The 20588-nt window shown below is 41.4% G+C and overlaps 1 protein-coding gene across 4 annotated transcripts in view; it reads left to right on the plus strand.

The window, feature by feature from the left end:
* Nucleotides 1–20588, plus strand: part of LOC149341509 (long-chain-fatty-acid--CoA ligase 5-like) — a 40147-nt gene that overhangs the window by 13594 nt on the left and 5965 nt on the right. For all 4 annotated transcript variants that reach the window (XM_089543599.1, XM_089543600.1, XM_089543601.1 and 1 more), the window contains exons 4-17: nucleotides 869–967; nucleotides 3141–3240; nucleotides 3558–3730; nucleotides 5404–5436; nucleotides 6687–6738; nucleotides 9620–9693; nucleotides 10086–10160; nucleotides 11573–11707; nucleotides 12133–12215; nucleotides 14184–14334; nucleotides 16069–16138; nucleotides 16469–16557; nucleotides 17013–17129; nucleotides 18712–18765. In XM_089543599.1, coding sequence (XP_089399725.1) covers nucleotides 869–967; nucleotides 3141–3240; nucleotides 3558–3730; nucleotides 5404–5436; nucleotides 6687–6738; nucleotides 9620–9693; nucleotides 10086–10160; nucleotides 11573–11707; nucleotides 12133–12215; nucleotides 14184–14334; nucleotides 16069–16138; nucleotides 16469–16557; nucleotides 17013–17129; nucleotides 18712–18765 — 1305 coding nt within the window. The remainder of the gene's footprint in view (nucleotides 1–868; nucleotides 968–3140; nucleotides 3241–3557; nucleotides 3731–5403; nucleotides 5437–6686; nucleotides 6739–9619; nucleotides 9694–10085; nucleotides 10161–11572; nucleotides 11708–12132; nucleotides 12216–14183; nucleotides 14335–16068; nucleotides 16139–16468; nucleotides 16558–17012; nucleotides 17130–18711; nucleotides 18766–20588) is intronic.

The following is a 20588-nucleotide window of genomic DNA, read 5'->3' on the forward strand; positions in this document are numbered from 1 at the left end:
GATATAAAAGTTGCGAGTCTGCATTAATGCACAACAAATACATAATTCCAGTTCCTCACACCTTTCCGGTTTAACTATAAATTTTGCCTTGGTCTTACATTAAATGTGAACCTGCCTTGCAGGGATCAAAGTAAAGGTCATCAGCTGTTTTATGGAGGAAATCTTTAACAGTACTAATTCAGAACTGCTCCTGATGTGCATGTTAATGCAATAGCGTTAGAGGTCCCGTTCATGAGAAGAGCCAGTGTCTGTACGTCCATGTCGCAAGAAAGCGAGTGGCCCAGCTGCCATGATGACAACCTACCTACCGTGGCACTGCGCATCAGCTCATTGGTTAAGAGATAGACAGCCTTCCGGAGAAATATTTGTGCAAAAATTAGTGCTAAGGGAGCTCGGGAAGAGCAACCAACCAAGCTGCGCCGGTGGCTGTTTGAAACAGCTACCTGCCGGGGCAGTTTCGCATTGCTTAACCGCTGCACCACTGTGCCAGTAGTGCGTTGAGGGCTCCCCATGATCTGTGAATCTACGGAGGAGGAGTACTTGTGCAGGAGGGATCTGTGTCGCATTTTAATCGCAAAGGTATATTGAGAGTCGTCAAAGTTCTCGAAGGTATCGTTGTCCCGAGTAAAGGGAGCACTTATTTCGTTTCTTTCTCTATCCACTAGCTCTTTGGGCAGCCTTCTTCAAGTTGCCGTAAGCATGCATATGGTATTAGTGAAGCTGCCTGAACTAAATACTCAAGCATGAAAACTACAGAACAGAGTGCCGCACTCTTGTGTTTTCCTTCGGAGCACAGTTTTGTAAATCGAACTTCTGAATTTGTTCTAGTTCTCAAATGTGAATCTTTTATTTTGTCTTCCAAATGCAGCTGCTGGAGAAATGTCGGATGTTTGGCTCCGGTCTTCTGGCCTTGGGTCAAGTCCCTTGCGAGAGCGTTGTAATGATCAACTGCAAGACAGGCCTTGAGGTGAGCTTGTGCCTATTGCTTAATGTGCAGTGTTTGTTGCAGCCCTTGGCAATGCAGCGAGGATAGTGACAGCACTACTTTGCTTTACTGTATCTGGAAGTCCTGCTGAACTTCATACTTCGAATCTGGTCACACTTGTTTCTTTAAACTCCAGTTTGTTTGAGCTCCATTGTCAGCGTAGCTAGTTTCATTAAAACTTTAACATTGTACTGAAGCCATGGCGACATTTAAGGGGGACACTACCCAAAAAGTGAACTCTGAACCGCTTGCTTGATTTCATTGAAACTTGCGAATATCATTGCTGGGACCACCTCTGCCGAATTTTATTATTCAGCAGGGGGCTTGTCTTGAACATTGTAGTGTTTAAAATAAAATGGGATGATATTCAATCATGTCAGTCTATTTTTCTCATCTCCTGTTTCTTCAGTAAACTTTCAGCTTAGAAAAACTATCATTCCAATATTACTTGATAATATTGGTATTGTAGCAGGTTTTCTGGAGCAAAATTTTACGAGGAACACAACTGTGCGCTCAGTTTGTCTATTTTTTACCTTTTTTCACACTAAAAAATTACTTTAAAAAATTGACGTAAAATGAAAATCTAATGTCATTCCTTATATGATATCATTCTTTCAAAATATAGGAGAACTAAGCAAAATAATTCCACAGTTGTGTGCTCTGGACATTCCCAATGCCACATAACATAAAAAATTGAAAAAATTACCCTTATTTTTCAAACAATAGTTTTCCTAAGTAAGCATAGTCATCCTTGGCATAAAAGTTGCATAACCTGCTTCATGCTTATTCTAGAATAATTAAATTTGGCAGAGGTGGTCCCACTAGTAATATAAACTAGCCCCACAAGTTTCAATAAAATCGAGCAAGTGGTTCAAAAGTTCACTGTTTAGGGTAGTGAACTTCACTTCCATAAGCAGCCGATCAAAAGAAACTGATGTTCTTCATGCAAACCGAGCTGTATAAATGAGTTTGTTGTTTTTACCACGACAATGACTGTCTGTTTCTTCTGTTACTGAGTGTGAAGAATCACAACATATATGTTGTCGATCTGCCAGACAAAGAATGTAGGAGGAAAGGAGACTGACCGGGCCAACGACATTGAAATTGTCTCTTCCTAATTCTTCTCCGTCCCTTTTTTCCAGTGTGCTACCATCTGCGCGAGCACTGCCATCTGAGTTGCAGCAGCCTCAGGATCTGCGGCGCAATTTTTTTTTGGTACTGAGTGCAGTTAAAATACATGATACACTCAAAATGTATTTTCAATACCAGTGCTTTGACATTTTCACTTTTGACAAGCAGTGCCTAATACTGATACTCAAAATGTATCAGTCACGAAAGATACATGTATATATCGATACTGCCCATGCCTGGCCTTAGATCACAGAACATCAACTTGCACAGTAAAGACTTCTTTACGGCTATTAGGTGGTACCTCACAACTGCACACCAGGATATTTGTTGCAGAATTTCCAGAAAAAAAAAAGTTTGATGTCTCTTAACAAGATAGGTCATTTGAATTTAGTGTGGATGTTTACAGACCATAATGCTGTTTCTAGTGTATTTATTTCTCCTTCACTTGGCGTCAGGCGTGGGCACATTATTCTGGCCTCGTGCTCGTCTTGAACACCTGGAACTTGCTTGGTTTCATGCATAACATTTGGGTACACTCTTCAAGACTGTCAGTTAAATGTTTGTTTCCTCGTTTATAGTACTAACGCTTTTAAAACAGTATGTACATGTCTGGATAAGATGGATGAATATTAATGGTGTCATGGTGGTGCTATGAGTGCTGGGTGCTTGTAAATTAATTGCAGAACTGCTTTGGATGCTGTAAATGCCACTGTAGCTGTAATGATACTCTGTGAAAAAGAAATCTTTGTCCTCAAATTTATTAGTAGAGTTTAGTGGCAATTATAAGCTGTAATCATGACACATTTTGTTGATAATTTGCACATAGTTAGAAAAATTTACCTTCAGAGGTTCGCAGACATTTACTTTTGACATTTCTCAATGGTAGCCTTAACGACCACCTTTAACAATACCTTATGAAGCTTTCTCATTCGTTTCGTATTTAAGCTGTTTTTGTGTTTTTGGGACGCTGTGGGTGAGAGAAGCTGGTATGCAGTAATACGTGTGACATGACACCTCCTTGCAGTATGCCATTTCTCACTACTCCACAACGCAATACTCCCTGGTCTCCTGTCCTGTCACAGCCAATGCTGATCTTGAGGCCACAAAATTTGTCCTGCAGCAAGGTTTGTTGCCATTCAGATACTTAGTGTTACTGGATGTCCGTCTGATTTTACTTTGAATGTCTGCAGTGCACTTCATTGTCTGTGATCCTCCCGAATTAATTTTTCTCTCAGTTTCTAATAAGCTACTTTGTTGATATCTGAAATTCACCGCTGCCGGTTCCTTTTAAATCTGTAATCATTGCCAGACTTGTTCCTTTTAAAAGCATTTAGCTTGATGTGTTGGTCGTTTGGACATGCAAGTTCATTGAAGATGTGCTCCTTCCTTTTGAAATTCAAATGGTCTGCAGTTTACTTTCTTTTACATTTCTCATTCACAGTGGAGAGCTCCATATTCATATGTGACTCTGTGGACAAGGTGCAGTACTTCCTCAGCCAGAAGGACTCGCTCCCAGCTCTCAAAACAATTATATGTGCCGACGAAACTTCACGAGATGTCATCAGTGCCTGCCGCAGCAAGGGAATTGAGTTGGTGCAATGGGGTGATTGTCTGGTGAGACTGTGTTGCACTATTTACAGGAAACAAATTGTTTCTTGAATTGAGAATTGATAACACAGTTCCAATTACCTTTACTTAATTGGCAGCAGAGATGAGTATACATAACATGCAGATATCTGTGTTCACCTGAAACCCAGCATGAAACTCCCAAGTTGATCGGCCAATTGCAGCTACCAACTGCTCACTTCACCTTAAGCGTCCACGCACTTGTCTCGACTATCCCGTGTTAGCTGTGTCCTAAATTTTGAACATTGCTGTTATTGGGAATTTTGACAGGCCCTGTAGCACAGATCAAGCATGCGGTTTTTATTCTTTACTTGCACATATATAAGCATTGCAGTCTCATGGTGCTGGGCCAGTAAGAGTTCTGAAAGCATATTTGATATATTAATCAGCTCCAGCATTGCTCAGTTTGGGCAGATGGCGTTCCAAAGTGGCAGTCCTTATCAAAAGTGGATGCAAGGTGAAAAAGATGGCTGCTGCCTTTTGGATTTTTCTAAAATGAATCCAAAAACAGTGCCTTTTCGTTTTTGCAGTTTTCATGCTTAGAAAAGCTACTGAAAAAAACAAGATGCACACAAATTAAATAAAGCACATGATAAATAACCCCAGTGGCTTATGAGGTTTGCCATTTTGCTTCAAACTGTCTTGGATATGAGCACTGCTATACAAACTGCAAGCACTGCAAAGACAGCGCACAAAGAAAAAAAATAACAGATCAGCTAACTGCACAATCAGAACAGAAAGGAAATAAAGGAGAGACCTCGAAGGTGGGAAAAATATTGCTGGCTAAAGTAAGTCACGGATTAGTTAAAACACTTGCAGACGGCCATCATGTCCACTCTCCTCTCCAAGGTGGTCCTTTTTCTCCTCCTCCTTTCCTCTTCTTCTTCTCTCTGTTCGGATGTTGGTTGGGCTTGTATTGGCTTTGCCCCAATCTGCTTAGGCACCAAGCCATTGCAAACCAAATCATGGAAGAAAAACTACTGAAACAGGCTTCAGTTGCATGATGATTCAGGGTGGGCTCCCACTACCAGCTGTTGTCATAAAAACTTTTTCAGCTGTACTCACTAGATCTGTGTTGGGATTCAGAATTAACTGTAGTGTGGGTACAGTTCCAGGTACTCGCTGGTCTATCCACTTGACTCAAAGTCCACAGCAGCATTAGATCGAATTGGTAACTTGTAGGTCGGGGGCCCGTTTGGGTAATGCTCCTTGCTCAAACATTCCTGATAAGCTTGCTGCTATGGCACAAAAGGTACAAAGGCATCAAAGACAATGCACAATTGTCTCACATATTTGTTTGCAGGTAAAGAGCTGTTCTCTAAGGCTGTAGCAGTTCTGGTAAGCATCCGTACAGGTGCCTTGTTGCACTCAGTGCGTCCCAAGTTACATGCATCTATATTCTTGCGGGTAATTTCGACTTCAAGAAGTGCCACTTTTGCAGGACGTGTGCACTGCTGTTCTTTGTTACAAAAGTGCTTTGAAAATGAGACACTTGGTGGTCAAGTGGTGGTCAAATAAATATTGATGTGTTTTGTAACTTGTGCTTTCGTGCTTTTTTTAATTTTATGTAAATGTGTACCACTCCTGCTTGGGTGCTCAGCCTGCAGTATGTTCAAAATAAATAAATAAGTAACTTGAACTTGGTTTCTTTCTGCTTGCAGAACCTTGGATCCAAATCTGTCCAAGAGACCATTGTAAGCCTTTTCTTTCTTTCACTTCTGCATCTCAGATGGGTTGTGTTGGGAAACTTTTTTGACTAGATCACACTGGCTAGCCTTCATGCATGTTTGCTTTCTAACAGAGTCAAAGTGGGCTTGCAGTTTCTTCATTACTATAAGCATTCCTTTGTTGTAGCACTATGTGATCATGATTGTAGCTATTGCACACCAATGGTCTTCTCTGCCACTGTTTATGGAGAGGCCAACATAGCTGCTGTTTAATGTACCACCGAGTGCGCACTGCATGGCCACCAACTGAAAATGGCTGCCATGTCAGTGCACAGCCGTACCTTCTGTAGCCCACATGGGCTTTAGAGCCTAGGAAACGGGTCTTGGAGGAATAATGCTGTAGTGAACAAATAGCCACCTATTCGTAATGTTTGGTGTCTGTCTAGAGGCTGAAGTGCACGGCAGCAGTTTTGTCGCAAATTCCATTTTCTTTGGCTTCGCCGCATGGTTCATGTATACACGGGCTACGACACTTCACCGCAAGATGGGACTTTCTTTGTTTTGCGCTTTCATTTTCCACTTCTTGGTGCTGTGAAAACAGCATGACGTTGATACCATCGAACACGTCAAGCACACTACCCAATGATTTTGACCATGCGGCCATGATGCAGAATCAGAAAGTAAACTGTACATGAAACCAGAGAAGCAGAGCGCACTCTCATTGATCATGTATAGCGACAAAGTTGAAGAATAGTGCAGCTCCAGTGACCTTCACAACTCGACTGATGCCGAGAGGCTGTGGGCCATGCCCTTCCTCCCTTCCCCGCACGCAACGCAGTATCATTCAGCAGGCCACCTACCCCATTTTAGACGTACCCAATTTGGGTGAACTTTTCAGGAGCCTGATGATCTTGGCAGGAGCATGTACACATTGATTTTGCTGTACTAATGTGTAGAAAATATATAAGCAAACATGAAAAACTTGATTCACATAAGCAGTACATAATAACGAGCAAAACAAATTTGAAAAAGTGAAAAAAAAAAAAAATACCACCAAAAATTTTAGGAGAAAATGGTTTCAGTGCGCAGTTTGCCACGGTACTTGCAGTGTACATAGTACAGCTGCTCGCTTGTATAAACTACATGTATCCATAATATAATTAGTGTTCAGCTCTTATTCAGTGCTTAGCTTTGGTACAGATTTTTCTTGCTTAAAAATTTCAAGTTTCCGTATTCCTCAATTAGTGCACGTTTTGTTTCACTCCCCCTGTGATCAGCCACCTACACCAGACATGCTTTATGGATTCCTCTACACCAGTGGAACAACAGGTAAGCATTGTTTTTTTTTTGTTTATTTTTAGTGTAGTTATGGCCTCACTGTCATAATTAAGTACCACCACACTTCACTGCATTGCACAACATGGAATCACTTAAAATCGCATGAAACTTTTGTAGCACGGACATCTACAGCAGATGTTATAACGATGCACTGAAAAGGCTTAACAGTATCTCCAAAGACACTGTAGCGCAGCAAAAGACGAGGACACAAGAAACGAGAGACGAACACCACGAGCGCTAACTTCCAACAAACTTTATTCTCCTGAAGCATCACACTTTTATACACCAGAAAACAGTAATCACACGTGCGAACAGTATCAATTTCTTAGAAAAACGAGCTCTTTATCTGAGAGGAGAATGGAAGGTGTGCTTACACACGAGCATCCTGACCTATTTATCTTTTCGGCTTCAATGATTTCGCGCGTTAACCTTTCTCTACTTTTTCCTATTACCAGACTTTTATCAAAGTAAGGCTTACAGGTTTTTGACTTGCATGCGAGAATGTGGTCAACCAGCGATCCGCCTTGCCCGTTTTTGACGTTGCGAGCGTGTTCCATTAGGCGCTCGTTCAGACATCTCCCCGTCTGGCCGATATAGTGCTTCCCGCATGACAAGGGAATTTGATATACAACACCTTCATCGCACTATATCGGCCAGACGGGGAGATGTCTGAACGAGCGCCTAATGGAACACGCTCGCAACGTCAAAAACGGGCAAGGCGGATCGCTGGTTGACCACATTCTCGCATGCAAGTCAAAAACCTGTAAGCCTTACTTTGATAAAAGTCTGGTAATAGGAAAAAGTAGAGAAAGGTTAACGCGCGAAATCATTGAAGCCGAAAAGATAAATAGGTCAGGATGCTCGTGTGTAAGCACACCTTCCATTCTCCTCTCAGATAAAGAGCTCGTTTTTCTAAGAAATTGATACTGTTCGCACGTGTGATTACTGTTTTCTGGTGTATAAAAGTGTGATGCTTCAGGAGAATAAAGTTTGTTGGAAGTTAGCGCTCGTGGTGTTCGTCTCTCGTTTCTTGTGTCCTCGTCTTTTGCTGCGCTACAGTGTCTTTGAAGTATGTACCAACAAGCCCAAAAAGCCACGCTGCTTAACAGTATGCTGGAGTGGGGTGACATGTTGGCTTGCATATCTTCAAAGCTTGCAGTGTTATGCACTGCTGAGTGCTGTCACTTTGCTTATGTAGCAGTGCCACCCTTTCGCCATAGATTTGGCATCAGCGGCCGAAGAAGAGAACGGAGAAACATCAGCCCGTGACATGGACTTGAGCTCCAGGATTCCAGAGCCCAAATTCCATGTCACACAGCTCGTGTCTGTTCTTTTTCTTCGGCATTTGATCCCAAGTCCACTGTGGATGGGTGGCACCATTACACACACAATTTGCCTTCTTCACATGGCCACTCTGTGCATGCATGCATGTCCTCCTCAAGCTTCACAGGTTGAAAACAAACTGCCAGCTTCTAATGCACATGCATAGTTTATGCAACTGACAGGCTCTAGGGACAGATGGTGGCAGCTGTCAAGCACACACTTGCCACTTCACAGGCGCATTTGGTACCTTGTGGAACCAGATTGCACCTTATATATCTGTTTTATATTTCGGCTGCTACCCAGAAAACAAGTTTTCTGGGTTTGCATACGGATTTTTTCTCGCTTCCCAGAGTGCGTCACATCTTGTGAAAAAGTCGGATTGAATGCCACTCAGTCACTAATGTCTGGGAGAAAGTGGAGCAAGCATTTTGAGGTGACATTGACATGTGGTTGTTCAGGCTGCCTCAAGCACCTAGGGCAGTATGCCTTGTTTGCAAAGCAGCATGTGCCCCATGAATACCATGGTTGATGTCCCCAAAGGTGTCATTTGATATCATCGTCTCTTCGTTACGTTCACATGAATGGCTGCGTACTTCCACTGGTGGCAGCAAGAATGACTGGAATGTCCACATTTTGTGTGCTTGTTAACCGACATCCTTCCCATTTGCTTCTTAAAAAGTTTTAGCTTGAATTGGACAGCCTTATAACTTCACAGATCCGAATCAGTTTCTTAATGAGATTTGTCTCAACGGACCTGCGTGCATGGACTGCAGTGGTATCATAGTGATTGTGGCTGTGGCATTACTGTGAACTTCAGAGTCATTCATTCTGGCATGAAAGCAAGTAAAGCCAGTCACTACCTATCCCTCAATTTATCTTGTCAGAAAGATGGGAAAAGAAGCCTAAAGGGCCAACTCAATGGACGCATCCTTGGCGTACGGGCGGAGCGCCTATGCGCACGGGCATACGCTGGAGCCTGTCTGTGCATGCGCGAGCAGGCGCAGATATCTGTGCATGCCAGATTAGTGTTCATCAAGTTAGCCCTTAACCCTGTTCATGCGTCTCTCTGTATATTCGTATGCTGTTGCCATTTTGTCTTTTGTATTGAATAGAATGGGCTGCCTACAAATTTGAGACAACCTAGTTCAAAGAATTTTTGTGATCAGAGTAAAGGAAGCCTTTGAACAAACAGTTACTTTATAACCTTGATCTTATGTTGGTTACGAGTTTACCGTACTGTGCTTTTTCGTTAGCCATCATCTGAAATAGTGCTCTTAGTTTAATATGCTTTGGCTGTAGCTGCATAGAAAACGATGTATATTTTATCCATGCACCCAGTAATGTGCTGGACATGGCAAAATGATCCATGGAAAGTTCTTGTTTTTAATTGTCAAGATTATGATTGTAAGTTTGAGTATTGTCAAGTTTATGATTGTAGGTTTGATTGTGTGCATGTAGTGCTTTTCTTTTACCCAGCTTGGTGATGTATTTTGCTGACACTGACTGAGCAGCATTTCTACAACTGCTATTTTATTTCCTACCTTTCCAGGAATGCCAAAAGGTGTTCCAGTCACACACCGAAGGATTGTTATGACAGCTAATGCCATCAACTACCTTGCGGGGGTGAGAATATATGTTTGAGTGTATTGCATTTGAGGCTAAGAAGAAGAAAACTTTCATAGTTTGCCTCCTCGTGCACATTGGGAGGTAAGGTAGAAATATATAGGTATTGATCAGATCAAGGGATTTTGAAACTGCACGATTCATAGGGTCTTAAGATTAATAGCAATGCCGCTGTGTTTCTTATTTTTTATAATGAGCAGGTGAGGTCAACAGACTTGATTGCTGCGACATTTGAAGCAGTCAGTCTGGCTGTATTTATAGTGTAATAATGCTGCTATGCATGCACTGTTGTGGCTGTTGTGGAGTAGTGGCTTGTATACTACGACTGCGTCCCACAAGTAAAGAACATAGTAGTTTACTTTGTGTTTTTTTTTTTTTTTTTCATTTAACAGCCAATGAGAGCCGAGCCTGGACACGTTGGTTTCTGCTACTTGCCAACTGGCCACATTTATGAACACATCTATGAAGTAAGTACAGCACATTCCCCTGCATGTTTTGATCTTGCTGGTGTTGGTCCACTGTGATGACAAGCAGGGACTCAAACACAGACAAGAGACAAACAGACTGGCACCGAACTCTTTGTTGTGTGAAACAGGGCCCACAAATAGAAAAAAAATTTGTCAGCGGAGATAGCAGCGCTTAGTGGTCATTGGGATCAGAATGGCCAAGTCTGTTGGTCAAACTCATTTTAAGCAAGACTCTGAACAATCTGCACCATGGGTGCAAGTCTTCATGAAAGGTCCTGATCAGCAGTGTTGCATATGCATATGTGCAACTCTCTGCAGGTATTTTAGTACTAACAGCCTTGTGCCAGGTGGTCCTATGTGATGAAAAAACAAAGGTGAGCTGTGGCAGTGATAAATGAAACTGTTTCAAAAATAAATAAAAAAATTAGCAGAACTGCACAGTAGTTGCTTAGTGGACTGCACAATATTGGGTTACTGTTAATTGGTGCTTACTGCTCTATCTCTATTTGCTTGATCTATAAGTATCTATATATGCTTGAGTGATCTGCTTTACAAGTAATTACAAGTAATTGCTGCTGCGGTGGCTCATTGGTTATGGTGCTCGGCTGCTGACCTGAAAGATTTGTTTGATCCTGGCCTCGGAGGTCTCATTTGAATAGAGGCAAAATGCTAGAGGCCTGTGTATTGTGCTATGTCAGTGCACGTTAAAGAAACACAGGTTGTTGAAATTTTCTGAAGCCATCCACTACAGTGTCTCTCATAGCCTGAGTCACTTTGGAACATTAAACCCCATAAACCAAACCAATTACAAGTAATTTCCAGTAATCTTTAAGTAGCGCTTGTTCCTCACTTTGCCATCTTAGCGCTCAAAAATGCTGCATAAAGATCTCGATAGGTCACCATGGGTACTTGAAAATTGCTGTACTTTATCTTAACCACTCCTTTTGATGTAATCTTCATATTTGGCCAGGTGGCCAAGGCCAGTGAAGTCCTGGTGGAATGTAGAAGCCACCTGCCAAGCTCAAGAGCAATTCTCTCTTATGGTTTCAACAAATGTTTTCCTCCTCCTCCTCATATTTTGCATCTTTGAAAAGTAATCTGTTGATCAAGACTCTCCATGTTGGGGAGTGTATCCCCAACAGCAAGTTATGATAGCTGCCAATTCTTGGGTCAGAAGTCATATTTTTTTTTTATTTTTATGACAGCTGTCCTTGCTCTGCCTGCTTCTGTTAGCTGTAAGGTAGAGATGAAAAGATGGAGAACCAATACTATCCTTAGCTTCCATAAGTGAGCCTGCATCAGCTAAAGTTTACTAACCATGCACAGTGTGCACTGTTCTAGCCAAAACATTGCAACTCTTGCGGCATGCTTGTTTTTGTTTTTATTCTGAATGACCTGTGTTTTCTGCCCAGGTGACTACGTTGATGCGTGGCGCTACTCTTGGCTTCTACAGAGGGAATGTGCAGCTTCTCTTGGATGACATGAAAGCAATAAAGCCTGTCAACCTGCCCATGGTGCCTCGTCTCCTCAATCGCATCTACTACAAGGCACGCGCACTTTTGGCGATTGCCTCGTCTTCAGTACTGTGACTGTTGCATAAGATGGCTGGTGGTGTGTTTTCTACAACATAGTAGGGCTGTGACGCCCTGAATTGTCGTGTACCACCAAGAGTTTTTTCAAATGTAGTAAGGTGTCTGTCTAAGCTTCTTAAGCAAGTATGTTTGATGTGTCTGTAAGGATTAGTCACATGCATGTAACAAAAGTGGCCTGAGAAGAACTACCTAATGTAACATGTACCACTTTTGTACATCTTTTTTCCTAATGTAGTATTTCCTTATTTCAGTCCATTTATCGGTTTCGTATTTTGTCTCTAACGAAGTTTCTTGTCGATAATGGAGAGGCACCTTTTTCCTGTTACCCTTTTTCGATAAGTGTCTGTCCTGAAGCACATTGCTCTGACATCCTTTTCCAGATTCACTCAGAACTCCACAAGAGTATCATCAAGACGGCAATATTCAATTTTGCCATGAAGAAGAAGCGCAAGCTTCTTGAAAAGTAATGTATTTACTTTGGTGTTCCATTTGAATAGTGTTCTATCATTGTATTGTGATATGAACATATGGATGGTTTATTGTGCATGTGTTGATGGGACTGGAAAGAGAAGTGGTTCTGCTGCTGGTTCAGCAATTACAATAGTAAAACAAACTTCAGTTATGCTGCATCCTTGGGAGCGTTTTTACAGTAATGTACAATTGTTTACAGTACCACCACAATTTTGAAAGCATCTAAGGAATTTGATGTGCCTGGATACATTGTCATAAAATAGGCATTCGCCTCGTGCTGATGGCAAGCACAGTTGATTTTGCTAGGCTTAAAGAGCAACTTCAGTGATTTTTTTTCACCAAACCCTGTTAACGGTTAATTTATGTTGCCGAGGGCTCTCTCATCAGAGCATTTAAAATGCTTGAAGAGCTTTCAATAACTACATAACTTACAACTAAAACTCCTGTCCGCAGCCCGGAGAGCTGCTTTGCATGAAGTCTGGGATGATGCCGCCTTTGGCAAGCGAGCCACACTTGCATGCTGCCGCGCTGCGCCAAAAGCTAATCATCGGAGCAGCATGATTAGCGCAGATGCACAAATACTTTAGAAATGCCAGTGCCGGTAACCAGCATGCATGCACAGCAAGGTGAGGATAAGTAAGCAAACTTAAGTACAGTTAAGACATTAGTGCTACAGGTACTTCAAAGCCTTTGCTAGATTTTTTATATTCTTTATGCATGCTGCCTTGGTGCAAGCACCTTATTTCATTGAACAGCGATATTGAGACTACAGCAGTGACTGAACATTACCAAGAGTCCACACTAGATTTAGTTATAATCAGCTTGATTACGCCCATTGCAGGACAAAGGCTTCTCCCATATCTCTTCTATCAACCCTGTCCAATGCCAGCTGCGGCCACCCTAGCTCACCAAGCTTCTTCATCTCATCCGCCCACCTAGCTTTCTGCCACCCTCTGCTACGCTTGCCTTGGGCAGATGGGTGGCCATCCTTTAAGTTCTTTCACGGAAAAACTAAATGGTTCTCAGCCATGTCATTTGGCGTGCACAATCTTGATGACATGAACATTGAAAAATCGCCGGAGTTGCCCTTTAAAGCTATCCAGTTCTTTATTGTGTTTTCCTCTAACAGTTGTTTTCAAAATGCAAAATGCAGTTTTGTGCATAGTTTATATATATATATATATATATATATAAGTATAAATTATGGAGGGCACTTCAAGCTAACTGCAACAGCAGACCGGCTGGCCTCGTTACCAAGCTCATTTTTGCCGTCAGTTCTTAGACCACCTAGGGATTGACAGCCATCAAGCAGCAAAAGAAAGAAAAATCTTGCACAAATAGCACAGGTGTTCTTTGTGGATTGGACCCTTCACCTAACGGCTGAAGAATCTGCTATGGTTTGATAGCAGGTCTGTAGTTTTGCAGTAGCATGATGCAACATTCGTGACTTCAGTCTCAAGAAGAACCTCCTTCTACCCTGTAGGTTTAGGCATGGAAAAAAAAAGACAGCTATCACTTAGAAGAAAAAAATGTCTTGGTTTTTTAGATGTTCCTTTTTCTCAGGCATTCTATGTTTTATATATGTGGTAGCTCTGAGTCTGGTCTGCCCATGGTTAATTTTGAGGGCCTGAAGTGGTGGCATGAATGGCCTTGTAGTCTAGGTCACGTACTAAGTTTAATTATGAATGCCACAGTGCTTTAGAAGAATCTTCCATGCAAAGGTGGAATCTCTGCCTCTGCTCAGCACCAGTCTTCCTGCTGTAAATCTTCCGCCAGTGCTCAGAGCAGTTGTGTGGTGTAGGCTCTTTCATTGTAAATTTGTTGCACCTGGGCTACTTTTTTTTGTATAGTATACTAAAAAAATGTTGTAAGCATCGCATGTTAGCTAAAGTAAAAAATTGGATGCAGGGTATAACTTCTTGGATTTTTTTGTATTGATTCGCATGTTTATTTCATTTAGGGGCATTGTGACGACTGACACAATATGGGACAAGCTTGTTTTCAAGAAGATTCGTGATGAGCTTGGTGGAAACTTCCGCTACGGTTTGACGACTTCTGCACCTGCCAAGGCAGAAGTTTTGGAGTTCTTCAGATGCGTCTTTGGATGTCATGTCAGTTTACATGTGCTTGACTTACGCACTTTATTGATTTCTACTGCATTGGTTTTTCTGTTCTCGAACACTAAAAAAAATTTGTTTCAGGTTGTTTTTACCTAACACATGAGTTGCACGGGAAAAAAAATGGCTCATACCATGCAACCCTTATCAGAAAACAGGCTTGCATCATTAAAAATTGTTGCTTTTGTAAGTTTCAGACCACAGTGCGAAAAGAAATAGATGCTTTCTGTGCAAACCACTGTGAGAGTTGGACATTATATCCAGTATCACTGTCAAGTTAAAAGATGCTATGTTGTGTTCAATGTAATGCAAATCAATGGCCTCGAAAATGGAATGTCTGGTTCTCTATACAGGCCTTTGCATTGAGATCTACTCATTTGCCATGTGTCATCCTTATTATGCACAAATGCCGCGTTATAATTGCTCTTGTGTAATGGGTAACTTCTCAAGCATATATTATTATTATTATTATTATTATATTATATTTATTGATACTGCAGGCCAATAAACTGGCCCTAGCAGGAGGGGCAATACAGTAAAAAGTGTGACAATGCAAAACAGCAACAAACACTAATGAAAAATAATGCTGGATGTAGCAGTGTTACTCAATGAATACATTCTGGCACCAGCACAATAACTAACAAAACATGAAGAGTGGCACATGTGAAATAACAAATAGGCGGGCAATTTTGACTCAAAAAAAACAGAACTGTTTCTGGGGGAAAAAAAAAAAAGGCATGACAGAGTGAAGGAGTTAGGAAAACAACAGATTGTGAACACTTTTGTTTCAGTTAGTTTATGGAAGAAAGATGTTTTTCTAGCTCTTCTGCAAAGTTTTGTGACTGCAATACCTCGACAGGTATAGAATTCCATTCATGAATAGTACGCGGAAAGAAACTATTCATATGGGATTTTGTTTTAGAAAATATTGGCGTAAGTGAAAGGTTATGTCTGTGTCTTGTCTGGCGTGAACTTAGAGGTTTTACGCAATGAGGCCGCTGAAGTGCGCTTTTTCCATTTATAATGTTATGTAAAAATTGGAGACGACTTATCTTCCGCCTGTTTTCCAGCGTACTGATTTTATTTGCAAGCATTATTAAAGACGGAGAATCCTCTCTTTTATATTTACTGAAGATGAATCTGATAGCCTTCCTTTGAACACGCTCTAAATTCATTATATTCTTTTTAGTATGAGGATCCCATACAACTGCTGCATACTCCAGTTTGTAACGGACAAATGTGTTGTATGCTAACATTTTGGTATTTGCAGGTGTATTTCTAAGTTTCCTTTTCAAGAACCACAACTTGCGCAATGCTGCTGAACATGTAATGGAAATATGGTTTGACCAAGAGAGTTTACTATTGAATGTGACACCCAAATACTTGTATTTTTCAACCTCAGATATTATTGTGTTGTTAAGTACATAAGAAAATACAGTAGGTTCTTTTTTCCGTGTGACTCGCAGCAAAACTGTTTTGTTTACATTGATTTCCATGCACCAAAACTTAATTTATAGCAATTCTACATTTGAACTTGGAATTAGTATCTACAGTGGTATTTTGCACTGCAAACATTTAATTTTTTCCTTATGGAGTCTTTGTTGCTTCAGGGATTTTTTTCGTTCAGGCAAACTGTGCATCTGAATGAGCCTTGTACCCTCTAAATTGCTAGAGCATCTGTACTCAATTGCCTGACTTTGTCTTGCCTTGGTTTGTTTTACACCCAAGCTTGTGGAGGTCTATGGCAGCACTGAAGCCAGTGTGATTTCAAGCACCCTACCATTTGATTTTATAGGAGGTGAGCTCATGACACATCTTTCCAACCACTTTAATTAGGAATATCCTTGGTATTGTAATCAGTCTGTCAGTACTAATGCTTTCTCTAACACTCTGCAGAAGATGCTTCCATAGCTTTATAGACTTGAATTGGCCATAGGCCAAGACATGACAGAACTGTTTTCTGAATCCTTTCAATGGCAGCTACATTTGCCAAGAACATTTTTTCTTTTCATGTGTTTTTGCTTTTTATACAGCTTCTTTTACTGGTTCATTTTCTGTACTGTTTGAATGTGTTCTGATTGTAACACAAGTGCCAAATTTCAATAGAGCTGTACATCTCTTCCTACAGACAGTGTTGGCTGCATTTTTCCTGAAGTTGAGTTGAAGCTGGTTGATGTGCCAGAAATGAACTACTTTGCCAAAGACGACAGAGGAGAGGTTTGTGTCTTCTACTCTTGCCTGCCTCATGTTTTTGCGTGTGCCTTGTCTTTCTAAAGCGGCCCTTAACCACTTCCATGCTAGTCACAAAGGTGCCTCAAAGTACTAAGGCATCGTAGCCAGGACCGAGTTAAACTTCACATACAGTGGTTACCCAGCAAGAACAGCAATTTGCCATCCATCTATGAAGATAGACTTGTTCTTTTTGTGCAAGTTACCGTCATGACATCACTCCGGTGCGATGCACATTGCAGTTTTGTCATGTTTTTGGATGAAGTGAGAAGAAATTGTTTATTACCTGAGAAAATTATTGTGTTTCATCATCTTTTTGTATTGTGCACCTGTTGTGATGAATGTGTTTCTACGTGTATTTAATGTGCACATTTTCTAAAGCGCAGAGGCGATGTCTTTGACTGGTATCGTTTGCTGACATTCCATTGTTTTCCATACAACAGATTTGTGTTCGGAGCCCCCTGACGTTCCAGGGTTACTACAAGAACCCTGAGGAGACTGCAAAGACTGTACTGAAGGATGGCTGGATGCTCACAGGGGACATCGGAATGTGGACGCCAGTAAGTAGTGTGCTGGCTGCTCACGTCTGCTGCTTTCATTGCCCGTCTGAAAGCTAGGGACCAGTGCAAAACTGTATAGGTCTGCTCGCACTTTCTCCAGTGTGTCCTATTAAAATTTCTGTTCATGAAAAATTTGCTGTCGTGTCCGCAAATTCTGGGTAAGACTACTGTGGCTATGTATGCACGCCTGTTCTCTCTTTACTCATCCTCCTTCTCACTACGCTAAGCATGACCAAGAATGAGTGCCCAGGTGCATAGTTCGAGCTCCGCGTGAGTTGTCATCTCTTTCCCCTTTTTGTGGCGTGTTCCTCCTGACAACATCAAGGACGACCAAGCTCATGTCTCCATCTGCTGTCCTACTTCTCCTTTCCTGGCGATCTCTGCTAACACAGGCATTTAACTAGTTGCATTAATAAGGCTGTACATCTGTGTTGCAATGGGAACTCCATGTTTGTGTTCTACTTTTTCTCCCTCTTCATCTCCTCCTTTCAAGCCCACCCAGATAACTCTGTATTTCACGTTCTTCCAGCTCCAACTGGGGCCTTGTAAATTTTTGTGCTCAGGCAGAAAACCGTGGACATAAACTCTAATGTTTGTGAATGCACTCCTGCATTAAATTGAAATGTGCGAAATAAAATACTATCTATTGCCACATTTTTTTTTTTTTCGAACTTTATCTTTGTCTGAAGCTAATCCTATTTTGAACAGAAAAAAATTCTGACTTTTCTCTTTTTCTTGTGGCGAAAAAATTAGAGCAACAGCAGCACTTTAGTGGAGTTTGACTTGGGAAAAGTTCCCCATTCACTGCTAGAGTAAAGTGATGGAAGACCTGCTTAGTTCTGAACATGTTCATTCTGCTTTCCATTTGTCTTTCTTTTCTTTTTTCCTTTGTCTTTTTCTTTTATTTTCATTTTTGTGACTCGTGTCTCCTATGTTTTTTTCGTACCATATTTTGGCCTTTAAAATGGCACTTGCTTTCCTGTTTGTTCTAATTTTCATTGTATTTTGTCATTGGTGGCAATTACAATAAAGCTAATCCAAAATTATTAAGTGAAAGGCTTAACCTTTCACTTTCTGATTGTTACTCTGCTTGATGTAAAGGTAAGGAACAACAAAAGCAATTGGACATAACTGTTTTGTTCTGCAGTAATTTATGACTTAATCATATTACGGGCCCATTCTTGCAATATGCGCGCCAAAGTGGGATAGAAACTGCATTCATGGTCTCTTCCACATTATTTTGGAATGCAGTTCTAGCAAATGCCTCAGTTTTTTTCTATGTCTCTTCTTTTTATTGAGAAGAGCTTTCGTTTACAGCGATAAATGGAGTTTCTCTAGGATAACAGCAGCATTGCCATCTATGTACTATTCTGTAATTTAGAAATTGCTATCCGTGTCAACCTGACCAAGTGTGGAGATGTGGACCATTGTGACTGTTGGCCTGTTGTGGCTCGCAACAGCTCGCATTATGGCTCAGGATCAGCTATGAAGTAGATGCTGTTGAGATCGTGCCATCCATAGTCGTGTGGCCCAAGTGGGATGGCCTTGTGTGTTTTCTGATGACCTTATCTTTTTATTCCAGACAGGGGCACTAAAGGTTATTGACAGAAAGAAAGACATCTTCAAGCTCTCTCAGGTTAGTGCAACAATTGCGAAAAGCAGACTTGCACTGCACAGTTTGCGCATTTCCTCCAAAAATTGTATTTACAAGGCTGTGTGAAAAATAGCTGCAGATGGAGACATTCGTTTATATATTTATCACTTTGCCCATAGTGCCACTTTGTTTGCCATTATTACATAAGAGTACAGCAGACTTGCAGGTAACATATTAATCAAACAAGGGAAGGGGAATGAGGGGCTCGTTATAAATATGAAAGAAGCCAACAGCCACAGAAACCAAGGGGCACAGGGGATTTTTTTTTTAATTTATTTATTTATTTTGTGGTGTTGATCAATTTAGAATATTACTGAATATGTTATTGCTTCAAGCTAATTGATTAGAAAAGCAGAAGAAAAAACAACCACATGCCGCCAGTGGGATCCGAACCCACGACCTCCGAATTACGCGTCCGGTGCTCTACCTCTGAGCTACGGCGACGGCTGTCAAATCTTCTGCTTTCGGGGGTATTTATGTTTACAAGTAACCAAAGCTTGAGAGTGTTCATCAGCGCCACCCACGTTCATAAGCGGCGGGCGTAGAACGTCCTGAGTTACCGCAGGTGTGATGTAGAACGTCATCGAACGGAGAGGGTGGAAGCTGCGTGAGAACCCTCTTATGCTTCCTATGTTAGAGAACCCCAGGTGGTCGAAATTTCCAGAGCCCGTCACTATGGCGTCCCTCATAGCCTAAGTCGCTTTGGGACGTTAAACCCCCAATAAACCAATAAGCCAAACCAGACTTGCAGGTAAAAAGAACACTATGCAGCAAATACAATGCAGCATAATTTGAAATGAAAATAAATATCACAGCAATGAGGCAAAATTCGCTCACCATTGTGGACATGACTTCGTGGGTCAACTTATTCCACTCATTTATTGTTTTCGGGAAAAGTGACCTTTTGGTAAATCTGTTCTGCATTTTATTTCTTTCAGTTTGAAGGTGTGATTTCTTTTGCTGAAATGCAGGCTGTTTCCCTGCATTTGCCACACAAGGTTTAATGCCCTTTTAATTTACTTTCCAATTGAGCGTTTCACATACATTTAACCAAGCGTATTCAGAAATGCTTGTTGTGGCAAAGGCCTCGGACCTCCTTGTGATACTGAATGCTGTGCATCATGGAGCTGTTCTCCAGTTCCAGTAGTGATACAAAAAGCAGTCTCTATGCACACTCGACGAGGTCAGCTTACGCACAGGCATGTGTAAGCACAGGCGTGCTTAGCATCCACTCACGTAACCTCCACTGTGCAACCTGCACATTTTTGCTGCTTCTGATTTTGCACTTGCATAGTCATTTTTGTTTTAGAAGCAAAACTTTTAGTAAATATAACAAAACTGGAACAAACTTGGCATTGAAACTGAAAATCCGTTCATCCCTAAGGCTATTAGCTCTGCTAAAGAAGGTATTAGGTGGTGATGCCAGGCCAGTAGTCAGCATCGTAGAAGGTAAGCAGGTTAGGCGGCCAGATCTCCCAGAATTATTACAGCAGCTGCAACAGGAACATAGAGGTGATGTAATATGTAATGCAGCTCATTTTCTTAGCACAAATACTTGGCATTTCATGCTTGTGTCACCTCTTGACAGTGATATACACTGACATTTTTGCCGTGTCTTTACCTTTTATCCTATTTCTTCACCCTAAAAGGATTTGATTAAAATTGAAATATTCGTGCTGTGTTGAAACCCAGAGCTCGTTGCCCTCCTTGAAAACTTTCACTTGCTACTCCCCCACAGAGTGTAGCAGAATTTGTGGTTGTGTGATTCACCCAGTGCCGTATTCTGACATGACCATGGTGCACAA

The sequence above is a fragment of the Amblyomma mixtum genome, chromosome 5 (assembly GCF_055824585.1).
Source record: "Amblyomma mixtum isolate Tamu chromosome 5, ASM5582458v1, whole genome shotgun sequence".
NCBI classification, from domain to species: Eukaryota; Metazoa; Arthropoda; class Arachnida; order Ixodida; family Ixodidae; genus Amblyomma; species Amblyomma mixtum.